The following is a 14,980-nucleotide window of genomic DNA, read 5'->3' on the forward strand; positions in this document are numbered from 1 at the left end:
GCTGCTGCCGGGGCTGGATCCAGGCAAGACAAACCCAGCTTTGCAAACCGGTGCTGGAGAGACCCGTGGCAGCCTCGCGTTCAAATTAAAGGCAGAAGCATCTGAAAGGACAAACCTATCAGGGAGCAAACAGGAATTTAACTACTCGGTATTTCAGTATCAGCTGGAGATGAGGGTCAGAGACCATGATAGCGCGGTGGCCACTGGGGACGGGAGATTATCAGAAACGGGGGCTTTTCATGGATCAGGCTGACAATTGTCTGAGCCCAGGAGGCAGAGGACGTGCCGGCAAGGCAGGCAGAGAGGCTGGGCAAGGAGGCGAGAGCCAGGATGAGGCCTCGAAGCAGGTGACTGTATCTCTCCCCTGCAGAATTTGGGGCACGCAGGCTGACAAGGGGGTGGGAGAAAGGAAGGGAAAAGTGTCCCCTGGCTCCTGCAGGGTTTTGCATCACGGCGGTGGGTCTGTGCCTCTGGCTCCAGAAGGGCTTCATGCTCGTGGCAAACGGGAACGATACCTGCATCCTCGGAGAGCAGCAGCCTCCAGCGAATCCTGGGGTCTGCAGAGAGGGGCCGGACAGCAAAGGGGTCCCGACGGTGCACCACCGCTTGCGGCAACGCGAACCTGTGCAGGGAGGGAAATGCATCTTAGGGAAGAGACAACGCAAGAGCCCTGCTATGAGAAACCCTCCCCAGCCAGGAGCCAGGGACCAGCCCGGCTGCAGAGTCTGGCCCTGCTGCATCCACACGGCTCGGCTCCTGTCTCCATCTGCTGGCAAATCCCACTGCCCTTGGCCCGGCATCGCAGGAGCCCCCGGCCCACCACGAGCATCACTAGATGGGATTCAAGCCCCGAATTCCCAATTCCCATCCCTCTGGGGCTCTCAGCCACCCCCTGGCCAGAGGGCTGCCGTGCACGGCGCCAGGTGGGATCCCATCCTGCAGCACCCAACCCTGTTACCCGTTGCACAGGGAGCAAACTCACCTCCGGGAGATGTTCAAGGCAGCACAAGGAATTCCTCCGCACGTCCCTTCCCTAACACTGCTCTCTGCAACCGCTTTACGCCCGCATCTGGGACGACTGGGACGAATAAACACCATCACGGTAAGTGATGTCCTGGACCTCAGGACCACACTAGCAAGGAAGGACTCTTACTTTTTTTTATACATTAGAACATTTATTTCTCAGAGAGAAAATATAGTCTCAGACAGTCAGATTATAGTAGGTAAAATTAGCCTTTTTTTTTTTTCTTTACAAGCATAGATTTTCTTATTACCTCTCTTATACCATCTGATATAAACAATTCTAGAAAGCAAATAAACTCACTTTCTACAATAAATAGAGCGATCTGTGCTTTACAGCAGACTGACAGTAACGTTTAGGTCCCGTAGCAACAGCAGGATATTAGCCAATTCAAATTCTAAAATGTCATTTAAAAACAAAACAAAACCAAACCAAACCCAAAAACCCCAAATCCCAAGATCTTAAAACATATACACAGGTCACAAGTCCACAGCTGAGCTACCACCTGGAAAAGTGTATGTTCCTTTAAATAAATTACACTGTGTGCATATAAAAGACCCAGCAACACAACTGAGGACTTCAAGAATGGTGACAATAGGTCTAAATAATTTAGAACAGTATCTTACAACTATATACACAACATCCTTCCCTAGCCACACTCCATAGGCATTATTATTATTATTATTATTATTTTTACAAAATCCTATGCCCCATCTCCATATGTTACAGGAATCTTCCTTAAAGTGTGGTTCCATGTCCCAATGTATAAGAAGTGGTATTTTAAAAAAGTAGACCAAGTAGAAATGGCAGTGATTACTCCCCACTATTCATTATTATTATTATTATTAATTATTTTTATTTTGACCCCACATTCTCTTCAGTATGAAAAAGTTAAAATAATAAAAAAATATTGAGTTAAAAAGTGAAATGATGATATTCAATCTACAATCTTGCCCTGCACCTTTGGTTCTTAAAATGGGAAAGCAAAAAGGGATACACAACAGAAGAGATCAGAGAAATCATAAAGTCCTTGGCTAATAGAAAAGGTTTTGTCATCAAGTTTCCAAACATCAGTTGCCCCTGTTTTTGCAATGCAAACCCAAAAAACCAGGGATTGTCTGCAGAGCTGGGTTTACTTGGGTTTTCATGGATGACAGCGCTGGAGACCCACACACCCGGGAAAGGATATGCGTGTGTGGGAGAAGGCGAAAAGGCAAAATGGTCGTGTGCTCTAGTTAGTGCTTGGTTTCAACCCAAACCGAGCCAGAGGAAAACATTAGAGAGACAGAAAAAAAGGGAAGAAAGGAAGAGGAGCCTTACACCAAATGTGCATAAACCAACACAAAAGATGTATCTCCCTCCAACCCTGATCAACCTCAGTGCCTGCAAAGCTGCTCCAGCTCCTAGACACCTCCAAAATTAGTTTTGCTTCTCAAAAAAAGGAAGTTATCTTTGCTTAGACTCAGTACTGTACTAAACCATGATATGAAATGTTACTGGAACAAGCACAGTCACAGAAATCAGAATTTAAATGTGAAACTACCAAATAAATTTCTAGGACATACACACACACACACAAAAAACAGGTAATTTGCTTTTCGTATTTAAAGCTCTGTGCATCTGTGCATGTAAGTGTGTGCAGCAGAGGGGAAGGTTACCAAAATATCTCAAGCTTTTCTAAATGCCATGAGAGAAATCTAACATGAAAGCACTATGTACGTAGGCAGGAAAATCGTAACGCGAACTCCCAGCTACGATTTTTTTTTTTTTTTTAACGTGATGGGACAATCAGTGTCATTTAAAAAAATAAAAAGGCCAATGATGGTTAGGATAAATTTGGCACAAGAAAGTCCAGTTGGGATTTCGGTAAAGGATCCTGGTTCAGTTACAGTGGTGACGGGTTCCCGGGAATTACTCGGGGCTGGCTGACGACTTAAAAACCCCGGCGGCACGGGGGAGGCAGGGGCGAGGGAGGGTGCATGAGGTCCGAACATCCGAGTGCTGCGCTCTGCTCACTGCATCAGCTCACCTTGGCTCCCGTCACCTGGCAGCTTTTCCTAACTACCTTACTCCTGGCCCTGTAGACTATACGTTTCATCTCCTGCCAGCTCTTCAGCGAGACACATTCAGAAAGAAGCTGGACAGGCTTTTTGGCACATTTCAGGGTACTTGGAGGAGTGCTGACAGCTGCTGGGAACAGCATCCCCCGGCCAGTCAGTGCACGAGACGGTCCGCTCTGCCGACGCAGCGAGCACGGGGTCTGGAGGAAAAGAAGGACTGGCCACCCCGACCCCTTACAGATAGTTGGACGTAAGGAAGGGATGATCTCCCCGCACACGGCTCATGTGAATCATGGCTCGGTCGTATGCCACCTGCACAGACTTGCGGATGCTGGTTTTCCGTCCTTCCATCATCTTTAACTTGTCCACTGTGTCGTCCACGCCGAGGGGATAGACTTTGTCACGTGGAAGCCACTGCCTGCAATAGAAAGGAGAGCGCAAAGCCCCGTCACCGAGGGCATCGAGAGGGGAAACAGGGAAAGAAGAGCAAACACCTGGAGGCCTCTTGCCCTTGCAACGCTGCGCCTGAGCTCTCTGCAGGAGGCTGACTGCTCCAATGTGCCTGGCTCTCATACCTGCTGCAACAGGCCAAGGACTTTGTCCCAAGAGTTTCCAAGACACGGCCAAGTACTCCAGCTCCTCAAGCATTCCCCACATGTCTCAGCAGTGATTACTCACTAGTTGTCATCTCCTCCCCAGAAGCAGCTACGTTCATGTGATCTATTTGTTTATAATTAACACTCCACAATGATGCTACAAATGTCTAAATGCCTGCATTTGACACAGAAGAACCACCTGTAGCCAAAATGCCTTCCTGCACGAGCACAGTTTTATCTCTCCTTGGAGTCCTTACTCAAGGCTTTCAATGCTCCTTGGAGCTCCAGGGGAAACTTGGAAACTCCTGTGTTCCACAGAGCAGCAAATACAGGGACTTCCATGGTGGAAAGTAAGTTTTTACCCCTGAGAAAGCTCTGCCTTGTTCCAAGAGGCTGTAAGCATCAGGGTTTGGGTGACTACAACTATCTGGTATCATCCAGGAACAGGCAGCTTCCAGTAGACACACTCCAAGCACAAGCTGACCCCCACCAACTGGTGACTTAAAGTGCAAGTGCCTTTTCTACAGCAAGTTCTTATTGTGCAGTCATTAGCCCAGGTTAATTAGCACACTCAGAATCATGTCATCCTTCCTAACGGAGTCCAGCCCCTAGGAGTTAAACCTCAGCCACTGTTAGCACAGTTCAACATATCTCCCAGCCAGCCAACACGGACGACCCAGGGCAGCCCAGCTTATCTTCACCACAAAGATGAGGGGCCAATTTCAGCCTTTGTGACCCTTCTGCAGCATCACTGAAGTCAGCAGAATTTGGATCTGGCACTAAGGGGTTTTTAGGACTTTCCTGAGGCACCCTAGCTTCCCACAAATTGCAAACAAGGACCTAAGTGGTCAAATAAAAGTGTAAACATCCACCAGAGCTTGTCTTCAACAAGAGCAGGGCAAAGCCAAGGAAATGCTGTTTTTATTGGGAAGGTAGTTTCAATGATAAGTTTGGATTTAGATTTTTCAAAACTGATGACTACAGCAACAGGAAGCCATTGATTTTCAGCTAAAAATCATCAGTACCTCTTTGAAGAACATGCCCTGTATCAAGTGGTTCTGGTACTCAGGGACAGTGAAACAATGCAGTGTACTAATAAAAACCCTTGGGACTGTGTCTCTTGGCACCTCTTTTCTCCAGAGTACACAAACATACTCATCAAGCGATGCAAATGTGGCCTCCTTCTCAGCTTCCCAAGAAAACAGCACATGCTTTTCCTTTGCCTGTGTTGCACCTTGCCTCCATCTCTTTAAACTGCATAAAACACTGCAGCAGCCTCAAAATGTAGGGGGAAACACTCCCCCTTGCTGCTTTACCTCGCTGTGTGTTTGGCTCTGCTCTCTCACCATGATGCACCTTCCCTCCAGCCACGACACAGCCTCCGGGCAACGTTCACCTCCTTCCTCCAGCCCCTTGCCATTCCCTGATCTTGCAGTTCCCTGCTCTTCCAGGGACGCCAGCAAAGACCTTCCCCAGGAGACTAAGGAGGAGAAGGGCCCTCAAAGTACCACGAGGCTCCTTTTTAAACTCTTGTTATCTTATTTTACAGAGGCAGCAGAAGAAGAGGTAAGCCCATTCTCTCCTCCGTTCCCACGTGCACCCCAACGGCCCAGCGTCCGCTTTGTCCGCAGTATAAACTCTCTGGATCTGTGATCCCAGCTGCACACAGGTATTGCCTCCTGTGTGACAATTTATTTGCTTGGTTCATGGTTCATGTTCCCATGTGGCATTTACTGGTTAAATAATCCAGCGGGTTCAGCGTGCGGGTGCCTGCCTCATTGCAGGGACTCACCTCTTCCAGCATAATGCTCCAATTTTACAAGTTTCCCATTGTTTCATACATGGATTTCAAAGCCTTATTGCTTATTTTTAAGGCACTTCACTGGTTTGTGGCTCATTATATCTGGCTGGGTTATTGTTACCATGTGAGCACGGTCAGCCACTATACTAAAATCCACAGATTCAGTCTGTCTGAGACAGAACAGTAAAAGGCCTTGAGATATTTCACTTGCCCTGAACCAGGTGCTTACACCTACATTTTCAATCTTAAACAAATATCTTGATTTGAAAACTGCAGGTTCTCGGCACCTCTGAAAAATCAGGCAAGTCTAAATATGGAATAAACCCAGCATTTTGAAAATGTTACCCTGGAGATTTTAGGCAAATCTTTTGCGCAGCAGTGGAAGTGACTGCTCAGTCTGCTGGTGTTTTAAAGTCAAATGCTCTCTCTAGTTTGCTGCAGATTTTGAGTACTAAATTGGCTCTTCATGTGCCTCGGTATTTTTGTGGTGATGTTACCCCTGGGTGAAGGATGCTGGGCTGTTCACCGTGGAAGTGGAGCAGTCAGATGGCATGCTCTTGGGCCAGGGAAAAGCAGGCTGGCGTCCTCATTTAGACTCTTCTTGACTGCTGCATATTTAAATTCTCCAATTTACATGTATCATCATCATCATCATAATCCCTGTATGCTCCCGTATACCAAAGATAATGTTAAATCTTCCCTCTCTGCCATAGCACTCACCACAGGCCCCCGCCTGTCTGCACACACTCACCAGGTTCTCTTGTTGTCAAAGAAAAGGACAAGGAAGAGCTTTTCTCCTGCCTCTGTCTGCCTCTGCTCCCCCAACTTCAACACATCCATGGGTGGGACTGGGATGGGGACTCCATTGTGGAGCAAACCCTCGCGTGGCATCTTGGGATCGATTATCTAGTGACACAGGGAAAGGATATTTAAGCACAAAACCCTTCAAGTACTGCAGAGAATGCATTTTTTTTCTTTCTGTTCTTTCAGTCTATCCAGGCTAGACAATTAAAATCTACTTAGGATGGGTAAGCAAAATTGCTTGCTCTGTCTCAGCGGCAATTTTTAAAGAATTTTCCTGTCCTCAAGGCTTCCCCTGTGGAAGCCAGTCAGTCCAAAGGCCAAGCACCCAATCTTAAAAAAGGGAAAGGACATAAGGACGTGGTTCTGTGTGGATGTAGATGCATTTACACTAATTGGTAATTTAGTACAAACTCAGTATTGTTGTGTTCAGCAAAAGATTTCCTTCCCTCACTCCTAACTTGTACAACGAACATAACACCATTGCTGTACTCAGCAGGACTGATGCGATTTCACAACAGCTCCATTCTGGTGCAATTCAGTTGACCTCAGCAGCATTGCTCAGATTTATGCTGCTATTAGATCAGAATCAGGCCCAATATTGGGACAGAGTCAACGGGCAGTGCCAGCTTTATCAGGCTAGAGAAACACAGACTAAGGTCATTTTGGAGGGAAGTAACAACAGATGCATCGATCCTCCCCATATAAAGCAGAAATGTCAGTGTCCAACATTTGTGCTACGTGATCACAGGAGGAGAACGAAACAGCAAAGGGTGGATGCAATACTCGGTCTAGTCTTCTTTGCCTCCTGATCTTGGCTCCCAAGGGCTTGAAAAAGCAGCTTGGCTTTGACACCGGCCAGCTGTAGGAATTTATTAAGACACTTTTCCACCACAACAGATTGCCCCCAAAAAAGGCATTTTGGTAGCAATCTCAGTGTTTAAAGCCACGCTAAAGCACAGTTTAACTTTGGCTGTAGCCACATGAATATCTAAAAATGCTCTGGCTGGCCAACCTTGCTAGCAGCTCCGTAGCTGTTCTCTCCTCTGGGCTCCCACTCAGAGCGAGAGCATGGATGAGGGTCGCTCTTTTAGCAGAATCTGCCCTTTTTGACGGCATCAGAACTGTGCTCAGCCACAGCCAGGCATACATGCTGTGTCAGCTTACGGATGGTTTCACAGCTCTGCTGCTTGGATGTAGAGACCTGTGTAATTTCCGTGATGACTACACTTGCTTTCACCCCCTACAATTTCTCAGCAGTCACAAGCGCTGTCTGTCTTAGCGATCCCAACTGTAAAGGTACTCAAGGGGATGGCTGCAGCCATGCAGAAATTACACGGAGCAGAGATGGCAGGAAGAGCCATGTCTCAAGGGATATATTTAAAAGTAGCAGAAACAACAAAACATAGCCAGCCTATCTCATGTTCTTACTTACATACTTACTTCAGCAATCTCTGTTGATAACTTAACAAGCACTTAAAAGCCTGCAGTGGTACTGGCACTTCCTAGCAATAGCTGCATGTCATGTCTTGCTTTGGAACTGAGTATGGTGCTCACTGAAGCCAGGTTTATGGATTTCACATTAATAGTCAAATATCCAAAGATGGATAAATATTAAGGAAATATCATTCAAAGGACTAGGTGCAAACACATGCATATATTCTCACATTTAAATTAAACATATGGTTAATGAAGAGGATATATACATCACAAGGCCAGTTGGGCACCTACATATGGAGTTGTACTCACTATATCTCACTATATAGGAAAATGTGTGGGCAGTTAGACACCAGCGGAACCTGCTGCCTGCCTTTACAAAATTTAGGTCTTCTTCATGCCAACAGTACTGATTACTTTCCCCATACCTGCAGAGTGAACAGGAGAGGAGAGGAAAGATCTCCTCCTATCCCTGGCACCGAGAGACCAATGTTTTATGAATCCTCTGCAATGCTCTGAAACAATGAGCACAGGGAAGATTAACTGTGCAAAGGGGAAAGAAAAAAAAAAGCACATATTGCATGGTTTTGGGAAGTTTTCCTTTTCTGTCTGGTTACACTGCACACTAGCACTGTGTTCTGGGCGACCTGCGCTGCCGGTACAGGCTGCGAGAGAGCAACAGGGTACTTACCAAGGCAGGGTAGGAGGGATAGCCACGGCACTTGGCCCACACAAGCTCCAAGGGCTCCAGCTCAGCCTGACTCTCAAAGGACATCAGGAGGGTCCTGCCTAAGGGACAGAAGGAGACATGGCTTAGGAGGGCGATTACTAGCAAGGGGGTTATGATAAGACAAGAAACCACATCGCCATCTAACCCAGGCATGACGGTCTGCATCGTCTCAGTAGCAATCAGCTAAAACAGATGAACTACTGTTGTACTTAAAACATACTGACAGTATTTCTGTTTTAATTTTTTAACCTATTTGCTTCTGCAGCAAGCAGAAAGCTGGAATGTCACCTTTTTTCCATAACAAACCTATGGTCCAGCTATTTGTCACACAAGAGCATACATTTAATCATTACTGCGTGCACATACGCATAATTCCAAACCATTTCTCTTAATCAAGATCTAGAGCAAAATGGAAAGCCACTTATTGTTTGTACCTATATGCATTGGGTATCCAAACCAGAGGTGGTAAGACACACATCTCATCCGCAGTAAGTTTATGATAAAATTTAATGTGCAGTGAGATCCAGCCTGGCCACGGTGAATGTCCAGCCTTCTTTATGCTCTGTCGGTACAGTCATGTTCCGCTTTAAGATAAAGCCACAGTCTCCTAAATCATGGGCCTAAGTCTATGCATGCATGTAGCTTCAGATGAACTCTTCAATATGGAAATATTAATCAAATTCAGTTCTGGAGTGAATAGCTGCTGTATCACTGAAATCAAATGGGTATACAAGAGAGGAATTTGGTCCATTAGGCTCCACCAAGCCAAATCCATCCTCAGTGGAACTGATGAAGCTGTAACTGAGATTAATTTGGACCACTGTTCAGAGAGATCCTTTTTACTCCTCCTAAACACAAATATCTAGACTATTCTGACACCACATGCTTTGGGGCTATTTGATCTCTGCAGGAAATGCCTGGTTCTAGTTGACAGAAGTCTATTAGCCATCAATTTTTTCAAACTTAAGTCAGAAGTATTGCAAAAGATCCATTCAAGACATGAATAACTAATCTGCTAGCTCCTGGTCCTGGAAAAGGAGTAATCTTCATTAATGTGAATTTTACAGCAAGTAGTGCTTGCTCTGGTGGGGGAATGGTCAATACACTGGCTTTACCAGAAGTCAAACTGAATCTAGAAAAGGCTGAATACAACCCAAATGAGCACCCTGCCAAGACGGATCTGATGTGCTTCTCCACTATTACATTCCAAATGTATTCTTCCATTAATGAAACGATGTTCTAAAACACAGAATTGTCCCACTGATTCTAGTTCTCCCAGTGTCAGCTCCGCTCTGTAAGCTTATCTCCAAAGCAGATTGCTGAGCGCGTGGGGTCCAGGATAATAACGGTTCCCAGGGAGACAGGAGCCAGCGCATGGGAGCTGTACAGAAGGGCACAGGCGTACCAGGGAGTCAAAGCTGAATTCTGATTTCAGCATAGACCTGCAATAACTCTATCATTGACACACCGTAAGAAAGACAAGAATCTGGTCGTGTGAGTGCTGCAAGATCGTTTTAGTGCCTTGGGTAGTATTAGAGGAGCGTGACTTAATTTTACTGATGTATAGCACAGTCTGACAAAGTGACTTTGTTACAAAGACCTTGAAAGCGATGATAGCAATGCAAGAGGGAACAGCTAAGAAGTCATCTCTGGAGAGACCCTTCTTATAATTATGATTTACTGTTTGTATTGCAGTGTCATTAAAGAGAACTAGTCCCAAAACAGGGGAAGACAGGGCCAGGGACATTACACACACCAGACCTACTGAAAGCACCCATCTGAGGAGAACACAGGGCACAGGCAATGAGTAAAAGTGAAAGCAGGAAAACCTTTTATGCAATAACCTAAATTTGTTACAAAGCAGATGATAATGCACAGGCAGGTCAGCAGTCTGATTTTATAATCTGGATAGTTCATGCAGGACTGGTTCCCGGCGTGCATTGAGACCTGCTCCCCCTGGTTCAGATGGATGTCAGCCCTACGGTGCGGTGGGACCGGAGCAGGGTGTTCCCCAAAGCGGGGCGACTGTGCAGCCGTTCTCACCTGAGCTGCTGTAATCGGAGTCTCCATTCACACCTTCTAAGAAGGGCACCCGAGAAAGAGCTGGCTTCCCTCGGCTTCGCTTGGGAGGCATCAAACCACTGTTCGAAAGATACAGAAAACAGATTACCCTTGGAAACAAAACCAAGTAAATGGATTCCCCAGCTCTGCTTAAAATACTGGAAAATTACTGTACTGGCGCATCATTGACATGAAAAGAACACTGAATACTTCAACAAGATGTCATCAATACATCTCTTCTGGTGCAAGTACACTGGACATCATCCCAGCTTTGCCATGAGCAATGAAAGGGGCCAAGCTATGAACCTGAGGAAGAAACCCAGCAAACTGGAGAGCTGATGCAGTGATGCGAGGCTTGGAGCTTGCATGAGCTCACCCAGCTGTGTATAGACTTCAGAGACGATAGAGCAGCCCTCCAACACGACTCCAATATATATGCAGTTGGACTCTATCAGCCCGTGTCCTGAACGTCCTTTCACCTCATTACTACAAACATTTCAGAAACTGGACTATCTCCACCTCAAGCAATCATATTTTTTCACTTACTGTAATTCTTTTTTTTCTTTTACAATTTTCTAATAAGCAATCCATTATGAGTTAATTTGGTGCTCAAAAAGAAAGACTGGAGAAAAAGCAGTAAACAGAGCTGTTCCTAAATAGAATAATTGTACAAGTTATCCGTGAGACATCAGCTTGTTTTTAATTCCTTGTTTTGTGGGTGTCACATAGCTCTAATGTAATTTTTGCTATGTGAATTGCTTGCAATTATTGTAGTAAGCACTTACATTGCACTTTTCATCTTCAAAGTACTATAGAAACACCAACTAACAAGCCCCCACGCTCCCCTGTGAATTCAGATTTGTCTCCCTCACTTACAGATGGGGAAATGGAGGCAAATACAGTGGGGGCATAAGGCCAAGACATGGTTTGAATGGGAGTTTCTGGCTCCTGGTCCTGTTCTGACAGCATCCTCACCCCATGAAGGCTGCATGACTCAAGGGCCCTCATTTAAATGACACTACAACTATGCACAAATCCAGGTCTCTCCTTTTTGTTCCCTTGGATGCGTCTCTTCACCTCATGATAGTTTATTGCAATAGCTTCTTGAGATCTGCACGGGGGTCATGGTACTATCCAGCTTACAGAAGAGGCAACGACTGAGCTGAGGATCTGGGCACAGAGCCCAGAGAAGAGGGAAGAGATGAAGAGGTGGGTGGGCGTCCCATCTCAGAGAAGAGCTGAAGGTCCTATGCCTCCAAGGGGCTCAGCATGTGCTAAGAGAGATAATTTACTGGGGTGCCACGTGCTTCCCTCGGGCTGCCCCGCGCCTGACTTGTTGAGGTGGGATCACTCTGCTGCAGGGAAAAGCCCTCACACCAAAATTGCTCCTCCAAACCCAGGGCCTTGCCCCTTGTCATGGGCACAAAAGCCTTTGCAACCGGATTTATAATGGAAACACTAATCAAACCTTAGCTACAACTGCAAAACTATATGCCCCTTTTGACAGCTAACATTTAGGATCACTCTGCATAGCAGAGCGAAGTTTTCATTTAAAAAATGCTCCTGGGATTCAACCCTGCTGCAGAATAATTTGTTACACAGCTATTAGTTCTAAACCGTAGCCTCAGTCCTGAAAACGGGTGTGCATGGGGAGTTTTATGATTTTAAGTGCCCAACTGACATTGCAAACTTGAGGTCTTACAGGACTAACTGAGCACATGCAGTGGGAGGAAGCATAAAATGTCTGAACGTATTTCTCTAGTGATGGGTCATCAACCTCAGGGTCATCAAAGACAAGCAGAGGGCTATGACATGTTCAAGGCACTGAAATTATTACTAAGAATATCAACTAAGAAAGTCTTGCTTCTGCCTGTCCTGGACGATCTTAGCCATCAAGGTCAAATGTTCTCAGCCCGCCACTCACAACTCACACAAACATGATTCTGGCATAATACGGGTTTTACTGTGCAGCGAAAAGGCTGTGAAATGACTTGGGTGAGTGTTAGGAGGGCCGGATAGGTAGATAAGACCAGAAAATGGATACGGTACCCATGAATGCCTACTGCACCTGACCAAAAGATGACAGATATTTGCTTTAAGTCTGTTCAGTCCTGTCTGAAGTGCCTAGTTCTGCTTTAAACCTCTGAGAGGAAGGAAGCAGCAATTCAGTAGGTGGTAGAAGTTCAGCTTCACCTGCAGTGCTGAACTAGACATTTGAGTTCAAGGTTTTTCTAGCTTTGGCTCTCAAGAACTGCAAGAAGGTACGTATCAGCAGAGGGGATGTGTATGCATTGAGAAACAGAAGCGTAACAGATACCCATTTGCTTGAAAAATCAAGCACTGCTTTTGGGACCTATAGCTTAAGAGGACGGGATGGAACCTAAGAAGCTTTTTCTCTTTAGGGTCAACACACAAAATAAGTAACAGTTTGGGCTGGGTTTTAAACAAAGAAGGCGAACGATAAAACCAGGCAGATTAATCCAGAGACCAGGTTTTCTGGGGAACAGCTTCGCACGGGGCACTAACCTGCAGGCTTCAAACACCAGTCCACCGCCCAGGCCAGAGCTGCACTCGGAGTCAGAGCCGCTTTCTGCGTGCTTTGCAAAGCCGTTAGTCACTCCTGCCGAGGAGACAAATGGGAATCAGGCCAAAGAAGCAGCAGCAAGACACAGAGATGCTACCAAGACTCAGGTAGGGTCACTGTCCCACGACTGCCAGCCACAAAGATGCTGAATACTTCAACCAGAGAGGGAAATTCTGCCCCGAGTTCCCCAGACTCAGCTGCAACCAAAACGTGACTAATAAAAGGTATTTCTACCCCCGACACATGAAAAATTAGTCTGTCTCTGAAGAAGTGAGTGCTGGAGAAGTCCCCGGGGATGGCACAGGAGAGCTCCACGTGGCACCCAGCTCGCTGGGCAAGGCCAGAGGCCAGGAAATGAACCACCTGCTCATCTGACTTCAAGTGTCATTTGGAAAAGACACGGAGGTTTCACGCTGACTGCCACGGACTTCTCCCTGCCTCACCCCGGGCCTGGCTGCCGGGCTGGTCCCTGCCCATGGGAGCAGGCATATAAAATCATAGCTTATTCAGTTACAGGTTCCTTGCTGGGAGAAAACTGCTCTAGGAAACTCATTGCTTCAATTTCTGGAAATGAAATTTTCCAGTGGACAGAGCAGGCACTGAGGAAGCAAATTCCCCCTGGGTAGAAGGCGGCTCCCCGCCACCTTCCTCTCCGGCAGTGCAAATGTCACTGTAGCCGCGAAGTGGAATATTTCACTTCTTTGCCCCAGACGTTGACAGCGCTGGAAATCTTCCCTTCACTGCCAGGTTTCCCGCTCTGTGCCCCAGAGGGATACCTACACAGAGAGCCGGGATCACCTCCGAGCTTAGACAAGATCCCACAACCAGGGACAGGCAGGGGTGGACAGGGAATGACCCCTGAGAGCATCCCCAAGCCCAGAGCAGGCACAAGAAGCCAGATGACCACGGCCTTCCCCAGTCCAGGGACCCATCTCCCCCAGGTTCCCCGTAGGCTCATCAAAAGCCCGCCAGCCATACAAAGGGCAAATTCATGCCAAGGCCACTATTGTTTTTCCAGCTATAAATATGGAATGGCCACAAGGAGCACATTTCTGGGAAACACCTTGTTCTGACAATCCCGATCACGCTGACCTGCTCCTGCGGTAACAGATTCGACACACCAGACACTCCCTCCAGTTAGGAGAAATCAATTGTGCTTGAAACAGTGGAAGGAGTTGAATCACAAAAGCAGTGCTGCAACTCATAGGAAAAAGCCAGCAGTGCTGCTTCAGCAGAGGAAAAATGTCACTGCCCAGTTATCAGTGATTTTCCAGCACCCTGCCTTTATTTTCCCTTTTTTAATTTCAGCCTCTCATTCTGACCTGTATCAATTGCGGACAACTCCTCTCTGCTTTAATTACTGGCAGATGATGACGGTGAGTCCCTCAAACCTTTGGAGAAGCCATTTGTGTTTCCTTTAACCTGTCCTGGTAAGTCAGTCCTCACATTCAATTGCTTTCCTCCCACTCTCGATCTGCTAGCAATCTTCTGACAGCCAAATAACTTTAAGGTAACATTTGAGGTATGGGCTAAGTCAAGCCTTACAGATGGGAACCGTCCCACGATGGCTGTTAACACAGAATTAAAAAGAAATCACATTGCTGTCACTCAGATGTTCCTTTTTCACTTTGTCTCTTTCCAAATTTCATCTCAGCTGCTTATTCTCATTTGCAGATCTAACTTGAAAAGGAACCTGCTCAGTATTCCCACTAATTTTATTTAAACCCCAGAACTGAGGGTACAGCTGATGTAAAAGTAATGTTTAACATCTCATCTTCCATGGGTGCTGTGGTACCAGTCCACTGCACGCTTCCAACCAAATGCACCATTTCTGCAGCAGGAAACTCTCACTCCTAAGAGTGACCGAGGCAACGCAAACCCTTCCACGA

At 46.5% G+C, this 14,980-nt stretch overlaps 1 protein-coding gene across 1 annotated transcript in view; it reads right to left on the bottom strand.

The window, feature by feature from the left end:
• Positions 1-1,166: 1,166 nt before the first annotated feature.
• The window catches only part of BRPF3 (bromodomain and PHD finger containing, 3), a 23,428-nt gene continuing 9,614 nt past the window's right edge, over positions 1,167-14,980 (bottom strand). Inside the window, exons 8-12 of the mRNA XM_009334745.1 lie at positions 13,034-13,127; positions 10,490-10,587; positions 8,408-8,505; positions 6,230-6,384; positions 1,167-3,499 (exon numbers count right to left, since the gene is read on the bottom strand). Of these exons, the coding sequence (XP_009333020.1) occupies positions 3,316-3,499; positions 6,230-6,384; positions 8,408-8,505; positions 10,490-10,587; positions 13,034-13,127 (629 nt within the window). The 3' untranslated portion in view covers positions 1,167-3,315. The remainder of the gene's footprint in view (positions 3,500-6,229; positions 6,385-8,407; positions 8,506-10,489; positions 10,588-13,033; positions 13,128-14,980) is intronic.

Source organism: Pygoscelis adeliae, unplaced genomic scaffold (genome assembly GCF_000699105.1).
Source record: "Pygoscelis adeliae isolate BGI_AS28 unplaced genomic scaffold, ASM69910v1 Scaffold482, whole genome shotgun sequence".
In the NCBI taxonomy this organism is placed as follows: Eukaryota; Metazoa; Chordata; class Aves; order Sphenisciformes; family Spheniscidae; genus Pygoscelis; species Pygoscelis adeliae.